This window comes from Malus sylvestris, chromosome 6 (genome assembly GCF_916048215.2).
Source record: "Malus sylvestris chromosome 6, drMalSylv7.2, whole genome shotgun sequence".
In the NCBI taxonomy this organism is placed as follows: Eukaryota; Viridiplantae; Streptophyta; class Magnoliopsida; order Rosales; family Rosaceae; genus Malus; species Malus sylvestris.
In genome coordinates, this window is record NC_062265.1 from 27,044,580 (window position 1) to 27,057,930 (window position 13,351).

A 13,351-nucleotide genomic window follows, 5' to 3' on the forward strand; every position below is an offset into this window, starting at 1 on the left:
TTCGCATGTATGACTTTAAAGTGATTATTATGGTTCAGATGAATTTTACGACATGTTCGGTCAGTTTTGGTGAATATTCATTGATTTCAATTGGGTGGGCACATGAATTTTATGGAATGAGGATCCTCTCCAGATCCTTTTTGTGAGGATCCTCTCTAGATATCGTGTGGTCAGAAATTATTTTAAATTATTTTATTTTAAATTGAACATAAATAGTATTGAACCAAAATTTACCACATAATGTACGATGAACGAACATGATTGAAGATCCCGAGATGCTCACGAGGAAGATCCTTATTCAACTTTATGGACAATAAATTGAATGACCTACGGGAAGCTTCCATATCAATTTATCAACACCCAGGAGCCCACCTGGCCTGAAAATCTTTTAATTATATATTATTAAGGAATTGTTATTAGTACTACAAAAATCTTAATCTACAATTTTCATAAATGTATTTTTTTTTCTAATTGTAGAAAGTTTGGAGTACCAATAACACTTTCTTATTATTAATTCATTGAATGATTCTAGGTTCTAAACTTGAAAAGTTGTCCTAAACCCACAATCACGTAACAAAGGGGTGAAGAATCCTATTTATAATGAATAATGATAGGGAAACAAAAAAATTAAAACATAATTTGCAAACCAAATGATGTGTCACCAATAAGAAATAAGTACGTTTATCAACTCTTAGTAATAATTCAATTATTAACATCCACATTATTTAGTTTATAAAATTTAGTTTAAAAATTTGATTTTCCAAACATTACCCATTTAGAATTTTCTCACCTTGTAAACCCAACAGTCACGGAAAGAAAGTAAAGAATCTTATTTTAGATTTGCTCTTTGTTAACCTAAAAGTCAGTCTAATTATTCTGGGGTTTTTATTTTTTTTATTTTATATTTTATTTGGATTAAACGATATTATCTACACTGAGGAATATAAGATGGGCTTAGCCTCACAATGAGCTAACAATAATGTGGTTCAAACTCGCTTTTGACGAAAATCGAACTTAAGGCCTCTCACGGAAAGAAAGTAAAGAATCATATTTCATATTTGCTCTTTGTTAACCTAAAGGTCAGGCTAAGAGTTATTTATTTATTTATTTATTATTTGAAACAAATGATATTGTCTACATTAAGGAGTAGGGGATGAGTTTAGTCTCACAATGAGTTAACAATAATGTGGTTCAAACTCGCTTTTGGCAAAAATCAAATTTAAGACATCTCACGGAAAGAAAGTAAAGAATCCTATTTCAGATTTGCTCTTCGTTAACCTAAAAGTCAGTATAATTATTCTGGAGTTTTTATTTTTTTTTATCTTTTATTTTATTTTATTTTATTTTAGAATAAACGATATTATCTATACTAAAAAGTAGGGATGAACTTAGCCTCACAATGAGCTAGCAATTATGTGGTTCAAACTCGCTTTTACAAGTGAAGATGAATACAATTAAACTGTAGTATTAAGTGTCTACTATGAAGTTTTTTAAACTTTGAAATGTCAAATAAAAAAAGTTAACAAAGTCATCTCTTAATTAAGTTTGTAGACTTGTCAAAATATTCGCAAACAGACAAATAAGACATAGGGGACAACATACACGGAGCCACATGGAGTCCGCCCTAAAAGTCTTTAAATTATATGCCATTAACTCGTGGAATGTTTCAAAGGTCCTAAAACTTGAGAAGACGTCCTTATCCCGCAATCAGGGGGAAAAAAAGTGAAGAATCTTATTTACAATTTTCTTCTTGTAAACCCAACAGCCACGGAAAGAAAGTAAAGAATCATTTCGGATTTGCTCAACTTGTTAACCTGTGATTCGGTGGGATTGATATTTAGTATTATGATTTAATGATATATTTTTTTACTTGTAAGTGAAATATTTTATGTTTGATTTACACTAAATGTGAATATAAACCACATTATTGATTATAAAAATAAGTCAATTCCCTCTCATTTAATATAAATAATATGATTTGTTTAAAAAAAAAAAAACAGGGTCCGTCGGATTTTTTTTGAATTTTTTTTTAACGTTGAAATGTCAAATAGAAAAGAGACAACAGACCTGGAGTCAACTGGAGGCCACCCTGAAAGTCTTTTAGTTATATGCCATTAACTCGTTTAATGTTTCGAAGGTCCTAAACTTGAAAAGTAGCCCTAAACCCACAACCACGGAAAGAAAGTGAAGAATCCTTTTGGATTTGACCAACTTGTTAACTTAAAAGTCGGTCTAATTATTTTGGATTTTTTAAATCATTTAATGAAACCATTTAGTATTAAAGTTTAATAATATTTCTCTTCACTTATAAGTGAGGGGTCTTAGGTTCGATTCTTACTAAAAGAAAATTTAATCACATATTGTTAGCTCACTGTGAGATTTAGCACATTATGAGGTCTAGCTCACTCCACCAGCCTCTCATCGCAGATAATATCGCTCGTTCAACAAAAAAAATTGTCAAATAGAAAAATGTTTTTTTTTTAGCATCCCACATTAAAATTAAATATTAAATGACTCATTTGCCTAACATCCAAAATAAAAAATAAAAAATAAAACCCTAAAAATGCAACTCTTCCACAATGATCACAACAAACCCTTAATTTCCTAGTTGAAATAAATTATCCCGTGCTGGAATGCTGCCCTTTTTCTATTTAACTTGGTCTTACTTTGTCCCTCACCTCACCTTCCTAAAATCAATGCATTCCCTTCTGCTTCGGTCTTTGTTTCCTTTCCTTTTGTTCACTTCCTTTATCTCAATCAACTTTGAGTTATGTTTGTGTCAACCCTACTCAATCTGCAAGGAAGCTATTAGCTGTGGCGGAATCGGAGATATCTCGTACCCCTTTTGGGGAGTAAACAGACCCAATTTCTGTGGCCAACCTGGGTTCGAGCTCCGATGCCTAGATGATGTCCCGGTGATCAACATGTCGAATATCAGCTACAGAATTCTCGAAATGAACTCAAGTAGTCCTCGGACTATTAAAGTTGCTAGGCAGGACTATTGGAAAACTCTCTGTCCTTCGAGTTTTGCAAACACCAGCATCAACTTCTCTCTGTTTAATTATAGTTCCGGTCTTACGAACGTGACATTTTACTACGGGTGCGATGTGGATGTTCCGAGAGTTTATTATAGTTCCCAAGTATGCAATGTAAACAACGGATCTGATCAAGTTGACACCGGCCTCTGTAAAGTCAATGTCACTGTTCCAGTCTTTAGTACAGCTGCTATCGGTATAGAGGTCAATCCAACGACTCTCCAGGACGCGATAGACGGTGGTTTTAAATTGGAAATTAAGATTGATAATGATCAATGCAATAGTTGTGAGGGATCAGGAGGTCGGTGTGGGCATAACACGACGACTGGTGGATTCACTTGCCATTGCCAAGATCAGGCGTCTGCAACCATATGCAATTCAACTTCAACTGAACCATCAGGTATGTTATGTATGCCCCTAACAAGTTATTCTGAAATGATTTCTATGGATCATTTTTCTCTTCATACACACCCATCTTTATTTCTAGAAGATCGGGATTGTGAATAAAAAATGGCATATTGAATCCCAAACCTATCCGAAAACCTACACAGAAGTGAAATTTCGATTTTTCAAAAATTTTGTATTTCGATACAATTCAGGGCTAACTCTTCAAGTTCAACCCAAATTGTTGGGTTTTATTTATTTATTTTTTATTTTGGCTTTTGGGCTGAAATTTAGTCTGCCCAATATTTTGGGAAAGTGTAACAAATTGAAGACCAATTTCAAATTTCAAATCCAATTCATAATTTCATACCAATTCATACTAAAGCCAAATTTATACTTCTATAGTACTATGAAAATACATAAATTCCAAACCTAAAAGTAAAAAACTAGGATACAAACCAAAATTCCAAATGAATTTTACTTATGTTACAAACCAAAAGCAAAAAATTAAGCTTAAGTTCATGAAGATTGTGCCTTTTTCCCTTGTTGATGGTTGACCCCTTTCCCTTGCTGTAATGCTCTTGAAATGGATGGTCGTAGAGGTAGTGATTACGGGTGGACACGGGCCGGTCCGGGCCCAAAATTGAAGGAATCAGACCGAACCCGTTTGTAAATAACACAGGGCGGTGCGGGTTTTGGATTTTTCAAAATGAGATCCAGACCTAACCCATGCGTTTTGAAACAGGCTGGTTCCTACAGTAGCGAGGTAACCCAAGAAGAACAAAGGAGCTGCTCATGGAGACCGACTGACCCCTAACTACTCGATGGCGATGATGGCGACGACTCGACGGCGCTGCTGGCGACGACTCGACGACGATGTTGGTTGATAACAAGCAACTCGACTACTACAACCACTACAACACCACTGATGGCTACGTCTGCAACGGCGTCGCTTCCTCATGCCTCTCCTACCTTACCTTCCCCTCCCTCCCTCTTTTCTACAACTCTCCCTCATTCATCGCCTCCCTCATCAACTCTCTCCCTACCCAGATCACCTTTGCCAACAACGTGTCCGACGTCGACCCCATCCCCACCTGCATTTCGGTCATTGTCCCCGTTAACTGCTCCTGCTTTTCCAACAATAATTACAGTTAGACAATCAAGCCCCTCATGCATAAACACTCGACGACCAGTTAATGAACAGACGGAGCTGGGAGAATTCGAGATCAAGGTCTAGAGGAGTCAGGATTTGGATGTCGCTGTGAATCAACCTCCATAACATTCTTGAGCTTGGGAGCGTAGAAAGAGTAAATAATAGCATGCCGCTTGGGGACCTCCAGCTGAGCCTTCCCATCTGAGAACGTGGTATAAATGGCAGACGAGTCCGAAAGGTTCTGATTTTGACGAAACTCGTCGACGGCTTTACGTTTCATGTACTCCCTTATGTTGTAGTCAGTGAATTTGTGAGCCACTCAGAGAAAAGAGTGGAACATCGTGAGCACCTCTGCCCGAGAAGGAACTTCGGCCGCTGCACTCATGGTGGTTGTTATGACACATTCTCTGAGCTTTCTCGAGCGCAAAAGAGAAGGTGAAATAGACTGAGAGAGAGTCTGTGATTGAAGTCAGGATTTCTCTGGAAGTCTGGAGAATTCTACATAACCTAAGAAATAAACGGTGCAGATTTAATCTCCCTATAATGAACGGTGGAACGGTTCGGGCGGGGGTCGTTTTCTTTGAAATTTGTACCCGCCTCGTTTTGAATTTACAATATATGTACCCGCCCCAACCCGCAAGTCTAGGACCCGTTTGCCCAGCCCTAGTAATGATTAGTGTTGTTGAACTTGAACTTGAGGTGGTGGAGGAGGTGGGCATTTCTTCTCCTTGAGTTGGATTCTCCTCACCTCCTAAAGTAAGTGTCCCTAAAACAATAAACCCTCAAATTATTTTGATAATTCAATATATAGAATAATAAATACTAAAAAAATAAAAACATAAAATTAAATACTTCACTACTCTTCTCTAAGTCTTCAAGTTCCTTGTAGAACGTGAGTTTGTCAATTGTAAGCTCTTTGTAGAAACAAATTAATTCCCCCTAAGCCAGTCCCTAGTACACACTAAAGCCGTAACCATTGTAGGTGCTAATGATCAATGCAACAGTTGTGTGGAATCAGGAGGTAGGTGTGTACTTAACACAACGAGTGGTGGATTCGCTTGCTTTTGCCAAGATCAAGCATATGCAACCATGTGCAATTCAACTTCAACTGAACCATCAGGTATGTTATGTATGCCCCTAACATGTAGACAAAATTTTGTAAACTAAATGACATGGAAGTTGATCATTGGATTATTACTTAAGTGTTGATTAATGTGCTTATTTCTTAGTGGTGACACATCATTTAGTTAGTACATTTAGTCTACTTAGCATTACTCTCTATTCTGAAATGATTTCAATAGATCATTTTTCTGCTCATGCACACTTATCTTTATTTCTAGAGGATCGGGATCTTGAATCGAAAATGGCATACTGAATCTCGAACCGATCCTTTTCGAGATGGAATTCCAAAAATCGAAATCGAACCAAAATTTCGATATTCCCAAAAAATTTATGTATTTTGAAACAGTCGGGATTGCGCCTTTAGCCCAAATTTTTGGGCTTTTATTTATTTATTTATTTTTTTGGATTTTGGGCTGAAATTTGGTTAGCCCAATTTTTTGGGAAAGTGTAACAAATTGAAGGGATGGAATTCTAATCGTTAAACCCAATAACAGTGGATAATCGCTCGAATGGATTGGATTTTGGTACGAAAATTCAGGTTTAATTGGGTATGGGGAAAGACTGTGAATATTATTCAGTTATGGTTTTGAATATAGTTATAAGGGTCCTTAATCCATATCCGTCCCCAAATCTGAACCGAGTTATATATATAAATAATATATATATATATATATATATATATATATATATATATGTATGTATGTATATTTATAATTCATCAAATCCATTACCTTGAGAATACAAAAATTGCATTGTGTGACTTGCATTTTGTGGGAAAGTTCAAAAGTTTTGATATGAATCAATCTATGAGAATTCAATGGTACTTATGAGATTTCAAAGATAACATTATCAATGTTTAGTTTTAATTTTTATGCTCCGCAAGATCCATTCATTAAATCATTTTATACATCAAATATTTAATTACGAAATTAATATTTACTAAATTATCATGCGTCAATTGAACGAATATACTTTTCGTATTGACGAAGATGGATATAACCGTTAACCAATGGAAAATCCGTTACTTGGTGGGTATGGTTATGGATAAAACCCGATGGTTAATTTGTGGTTATGGATATAGTTAATTTTCATGGTTATGCGAATGGATATAGCATTTCTGTCCCCAAACCGAACTGTTGCCATCCCTAATTTGAAGCAAATTGAAGCCTAGTTTCAAATTTCAATTCCTATTCATAATTTCATACCAATTCATACTAAAGCCAAATTTATACTTCTATATTATTATCTAACTACTTATATGCATGCACTCAAATGAAATAAGTTACATTACAAACTCAAAAGCCAAATATTAGGGTACAAACTAAAATTCCAATTGAATTTAACTTAAGTTACAAACCAAAAGCAAACAGTCAAGCTTAAGTTTGTGAAGATTGCCCGCTTTGGCCTTTGCCCTTGTTGATGGTTGAACCTTTCCCCTTATTGTTGATGGTTAATTTCTGCCCCTTGTTGTAGTGCTCTTAAAATGGGTGGTCATGGAGGTAGTGATTGGTGTTGTTGAACTTGAACTTGAGGTAGTGGGGGAGGTGGCATTTCTTCTCCTAGAGTTGGATTCTCCTCACCTCCCAAATTAGGCGTCCCTAAAACAATAAACCTCAAATTATTTGGAAAATTCAAAGTATAGAATAATAAATACTAAGAAAATAAAAACATAAAATTAAATACTTCACTTACTCTTCTCTAAGTCTTCAAGTTCCTTGTCGAATGTGAGTTCATCGATTGTAGGCTCCTTATAGAAACAAATGTTGGATAAAAATCAACAATCAATAATAATTTATATATGCTAATAAATAATAAATGTGAATAGATAAATTAACAGAGTATGAACAAAACAAAACAAAAATTAAACAGACAACTTGAAGATCAAGGCTTGCGTACCGCAATGTCCTTGAAACGGAAATTTCGTCTCTTAGTGCTTGTAGTTCTACGGACGTCTACTTCACCAGGATTCAACGATCAAAATCAAAATTTCAGCACCGAAAAACTTGACTTCTGGCGAATTTTGATGTGGTTCTCTTGGTAAGAATGTTTGGGATTGAAGAAGAAGAATTTGATTTTTCTGTATTCTAAATGCCATGTAGATAGATGTATATAATAGGTTTATACCTGTTCGCAACAAGTATAAGAATGGGGTGTGTATGTTGGAAGACATCTTTCTCAAAGGGGTGCTTTGCTCTGCGTTCTTTCATCACTTCAGACTTCATCTGAAAAGATGAGTCTGTTGATAATTAATTATATATATTAATTATCAATTAATTAGTACACCCAAAAGCCCAACCCCAGGGTTGAGCCTAATTTCATTCTCCATGGTCCATCACTCCAATCACTATATATAAGGGACAAAGCCTTATAAAATGAGGGAATCTTTTGGTAGTGACCAATGTGGGACACGAAATTTCTACTCAAAATTTCCAACAACAAAATCAATTCCCCTTAAGCCAATCACTAGTACACACTAAGGCCTCAACCATTGTAGGTGTTAATGATCAATGCCACAGTTGTGAGGAATCAAGTGGTAGGTGTGGGCTTAACACGACGAGGGGTGGATTCGCTTGCTTTGCCAAGACCAAGCATACGCAACCATATGTGATTCAACTTCAATTGAACCATCAGGTATGTTATGTATCCCCTAACATGTAATTTTGAAATAATTTATATGGATCATTTTTTCTCCTCATACGCACCCATCTTTATTTCTAGGGGATAAGGATCCTAAATCGAAAATGGCATATTGAATCTCGAACCAATCTCGTTCGAGACAAGATTTCGAAAACCGAAATTTCAATATTCTCGAAAAATTTTAGTATTTTGATATAGTTCGGGATTGGGCATTTAGCCCAAATTGTCGGGTTTTTTTATTATTTTTTTATTATATATCTATATATATTTTTTCTTTTTTTAATTTTTAAATTCTGGATTTTGGGCTGAAATTTATTCAGCCCAATTTTTTGGGAAAGTGTAACAAATTGAAGCCTAGTTTCAAATTTCAATTCCTATTCCTAATTTCTTACTAATTCATACTGAAGCCAAATTTATACTTCTATAGTACTATCTAACCATTTAAATTCAAATGCATGCAACTGAATGAAATAAGTTAAGTTACAAACACAAAAGTAAAAAATTCGAGTACAAACCAAAATTTCAAATGAATTTTACTTAAGTTACAAACCAAAAGCAAAAAGTTAAGCTTAAGTTCATGATGATTGCCCGCTTCGACCCTTTGCCTTTGTTGATGGTTGACCCTCTCCCCTTGTTGTTGATGGTACCCTAACCCTTGTTGTAGTGCTCTTGAAATGGGTGGTCGTGAAGGTAGTGATTGGCGTTGTTGAACTTGAGGTGGTGGAGGACGTGGCATTTCTTCTCCTTAAGTTGGATTCTCCTCACCTTCCAAATTAGGCATCCCTAAAACAATAAACCACAAATGATTTAAAAAATTAAATGTATAGAATAATAAACAATGAAAAAATAAAAACATAAAATTAAATATTTCACTTACTCTTCTCTAAGCCTTCAAGTTCATTGTAGAATGTGAGTTCGTCGATTGTAGGCACCTCATATAAACAAAATCAACTCCCCCTAAGCCAACCACTAGTACATACTAAAGCCTCAATTATTGTAGGTGTTAAGAAAGTTCTAAAATGATCGACAACTCTCCCAACAAGACTAAAGGCATTCTCACTAGCATCCTTAGCAACCTTACTAATAGTTGGATATGTACCACAATTCCCTTTCCACCAATCCAAAAGGTTGAAACCCTTATATGATAGGCTTTGATGTGGATCGTTAAAGTAAATATTGACTTCATTGGCTATCTCACCAAAACATCATCTACTACAACACTTGATATTTTCTCCACACTTGTACTACTACTAGGGGTCGCTCCCTCCTTATACGCATTATACAACTCGATTATATTTCTTTTAACATTTGCTTTCATCTGGACTATTTTTTTTTTCATCCATAGCCGAGTATCCCTCGGTTTGTTTCCAACATTTCTAATTTGTACCTCGGGTCGAGTGTTTGGGCTATAAAGAGTATAGGGTTAACATCGTCAATGTCACCCAATATTTGCCAAATTTGAGTTTCATGGAAGTAGCACACTTTACAAAGTGACATAAGAGATGTTTAAATTTTGTTCTTGTATCTCCACTTGCATCGCAATCACCGTGCCAAGTATTAAGTTTGACATTGGAGTTAGGGTTGCATTAAGGGTCAAGGTAGCATCATAAAACTTTTTATGAAAGCAAGCAAAACTCATCAACCTCTCTTAATCATTCACCCCCGGAGGATCCACCCGCTAGGCCTTTGTTGTCACCCCCTTAACCTCTTTAGAGATCATTCTTTAAAGTAAGAGATAAAAGTGTCACACTCATAGGCCATTATAAAAGCACTTCCTTAAATTTGAAAGCACTACTAAGCATTTCATCGGCTTTTTACAGATCGGTTTGGCTTTTTGTTGGCTTTTTATGGATTGGTTCATTTTTTGTTCAGTTTTATTAGGTTCGGTTCGGGTGTTTTATTTTTTAATAAAATATGAAAATTGGTTATTTTATTTAATATAAAAAAAATTAAAAATGGAGATGAACTCAGCAAACATATATCTTAAATGTTAGAAACCTGGAAATTGGTTTGCCCCAATCTCAGAAAGCCCATCACCCTCAAATCTCAAAAAACTCAGCAACCCCTTCTTTCTTCTTATTCCTCCCCTTATGCACCAAAACCACAACTTCCCAAATCCACTCACGTCACGGGCGACGTTTGATGCATCAAACTAGTGTGCTCGGGATCTGACGAGGTTGTGGAGAGAAGAGAGAAATGATGAGCGAGAAACGAGAGAGAGTAATTAAGAGGAGAAGTTGCAGAGAAAGATAAGAGAGAGAAAGAGGAGAAGTAGGGCGCACAATTACTTCACCTACAATTTTTTTTTTTTTTTTGCATAAACTAATTAGAATCCTAGTTCAAGGGACTTAACTTTTCTGTCATTTAGTTCATTATATAGTAATATAAACGTAACCTATGTTCTATATACATCTTGAGATGATTTAATAAATTTTGTCAAATGAAACTACTGATGTAGACAGTAGAATTACAGGTTTACAACACTTAACACATAACCTTTATCTGTTGCAGGTTCATTGTCGCCTAGTTGGAAAATTGGTAAGTACTACGATCATGTTATGAATGGCAAATAGTAGAAGTTTTTTGGTTTTTTGCTCAGGAAATGATAATCATATAATACACTTTTCTCTTTCATACATCTTTCTAGATATCATGAGATTAATCTCTATCGTCGTTAGATTGTTGATTATTATGTGATAGTGCTAAAGGATAAATAATACATCAAAAGAACAAAGAGATTATTTTCACGTTGGAAGAATTAATCTTTCATTTATAGACATTCATTTTACCCTTTCTAAAGAGTTATAAGACTTTTTTGGGTTGTCTATCATTATCATTTATAGAAGAGTTTTAACATCCTATGATAAGTCATACTTTTTGCTTAAGTTTATATAAGTACACCAATCTTATAGTGTACCTCCGCATATCAAATACACACATAATAAAGTCAAGAGCATCATGATCATATTCTAACAGTTTAATCATGTTTATTATTTCCGTGGGCAGATGAGAAAAAAGAGTGGTTATCATTTCCCTTCCTTTTAATATGCTTTTATGTGCTCGAATAATTTAGGAAATGCCTAACTTCAACAATTTTTTAACATAGGTATTTCTGCTGGTGTTTCGGGGACTATAGTAGCAGTTATTTGCATAATATGCATATCGAGGAAAAGAAAATTAATGTGCTTCTCAAAGAAGGATAAAACGGATGATTTTGATGTCGGGGCTTTTATAAGGAATTATGGATCACTTACTCCAAAGCGGTATAGTTATTCAGACGTGAAAAAAATGACAATCTCCTTCAGAGATAAAATAGGTAAAGGAGGATATGGCACTGTCTACAGAGGAAAACTACCCGACGGCTGTCTTGTTGCAGTGAAAGTCCTCAGCGACTCCAAAGGAAATGGAGAAGAATTTATCAATGAGGTTGCTAGTATTGGTAGAACTTCCCATGTCAATGTAGTCACGCTTTTCGGATTCTGTTACGAGAGGGACAAAAGAGCTCTGATTTACGAATTTATGCCTAACGGATCTCTTGATAATTTCATACATAAGCAAGGATCCGATATTGACAATTGTCGCTTGGGGTGGAAGACATTATCCGAAATAGCAGTCGGTGTTGCGCGAGGACTAGAGTACTTGCACCGCGGTTGCAACACGAGAATTTTGCATCTCGACATAAAGCCGCAAAACATTCTTTTGGACAAAGACTTTTGCCCAAAAATCGCTGATTTCGGTCTTGCAAAACTATGCAAAGCGAAGGAGAGCGTTGTGTCGATGTTGGGCACAAGAGGAACTGCAGGATACATCGCACCTGAAGTATTTAGTCGGAGCTTTGGAGGAGTGTCTCACAAGTCTGATGTGTACAGCTACGGAATGCTGGTTCTCGAAATGGTTGGAGCAAGAAAGAATTTGGATTCCGGAGTGTCTCATACGAGTGAAATGTTTCCGCATTACATTTATAAAGATCTAGAGCTAGAGAACAATGCGAATGTTTTTGGGGCTAGCAGTGAGGAGGAAAATGAAATAGCAAGAAAGATGGTGTTAATAAGCATGTGGTGCATTCAGACCATTCCTTCCGATCGGCCATCGATGAGCAAAGTGGTGGAGATGTTGGAAGGACCCATTCAGTCCTTGCAACTTGCACCCAAGCCTTCCTTGTTTTCTCATAGAACAGCTGCAGAAAACTCTATGAGTACAAACCAACAGTCTGATGAAACAAACTAGGGCAACTAGATTTGTTAGAAGATCTTTGGTAATTAGGAATTCCGGATGAATTGTAAGAAAAGTTTGCTTTGTGAAATGAAATTTTTTTGCATGATATATATTAAACATGTTTCCTTCTAATTCTGTTCAATAAAGTACACTGACTAGCTAGTCTAGGGATACTTTTAAGAGGTTCATCCGATCTCCTTCGTCCATCGTAGATCTGGTTAGAGTTTGACTGCGCCACCGAAACCGGCTGCACCGAACAAATGTTTCTGTGGACGGAATGTGATCGGTGTAGCTTCCATCGCGTTTTCTTCTGTCTCCAGAGTGCTATAAACACATGGATAGCGTACAGTAGCTCCAACTGCAGAAGCAGACTACAAACCACCAAAAGGTTTTCCAAGGTATATATTATATACAAAAACGTAAGGAACAAATAGAGGTCCTACCGGGAGTCGAACCCAGGTCGCTGGATTCAAAGTCCAGAGTGCTAACCACTACACCATAGAACCAATACGTTAAGAAAGGCCAAAACAAATTAATTATCATCCAGTACTATTATATTTGTAATATATTCAATTTTTTTAATCTCATTAAAAATAGGGGGCGTTTTGATATAGGCGCCTCGTTTTTTAATTTTTTAGACTAAACATACCTTCCTTTTGAAAATTTGATTAAACATTTTCCTAAAATTTTGGTTATTAATTTCAGCTTTTTCACATAAGTTCAATTTTGTTTAAAATTTTAGTTTTTCACAACTTCTCCTGGGCATTTCATTTTTTTTTTCTTTTCCTATTATCCCTATATTTAT

The 13,351-nt window shown here is 35.7% G+C and overlaps 1 protein-coding gene and 1 non-coding gene across 3 annotated transcripts; one reads left to right on the plus strand and one right to left on the minus strand.

Moving 5' to 3' along the window:
* The first annotated feature begins 2,504 nt into the window (after nt 1-2,504).
* Nucleotides 2,505-12,678, plus strand: LOC126626968 (LEAF RUST 10 DISEASE-RESISTANCE LOCUS RECEPTOR-LIKE PROTEIN KINASE-like 2.4). Of its 2 annotated transcripts, XM_050296376.1 has the most exons (4): nt 2,505-3,435; nt 5,555-5,692; nt 10,843-10,869; nt 11,438-12,678. In XM_050296376.1, exons 1-4 carry the CDS (start codon nt 2,634-2,636, stop codon nt 12,556-12,558), a joined length of 2,088 nt encoding a protein of 695 aa, XP_050152333.1. In that variant the 5' UTR covers nt 2,505-2,633; the 3' UTR covers nt 12,559-12,678. The 2 variants fall into 2 exon arrangements, with proteins under 2 accessions (XP_050152333.1, XP_050152334.1); XM_050296377.1 differs by lacking the exon at nt 5,555-5,692 and having other exon boundaries at nt 2,508-3,435.
* A 302-nt stretch (nt 12,679-12,980) lies between these two features.
* On the minus strand, nt 12,981-13,052 carry TRNAQ-UUG (transfer RNA glutamine (anticodon UUG)). Its single transcript has one exon. It is a non-coding gene; the product is annotated as a tRNA-Gln (tRNA).
* Nucleotides 13,053-13,351: the final 299 nt, after the last annotated feature.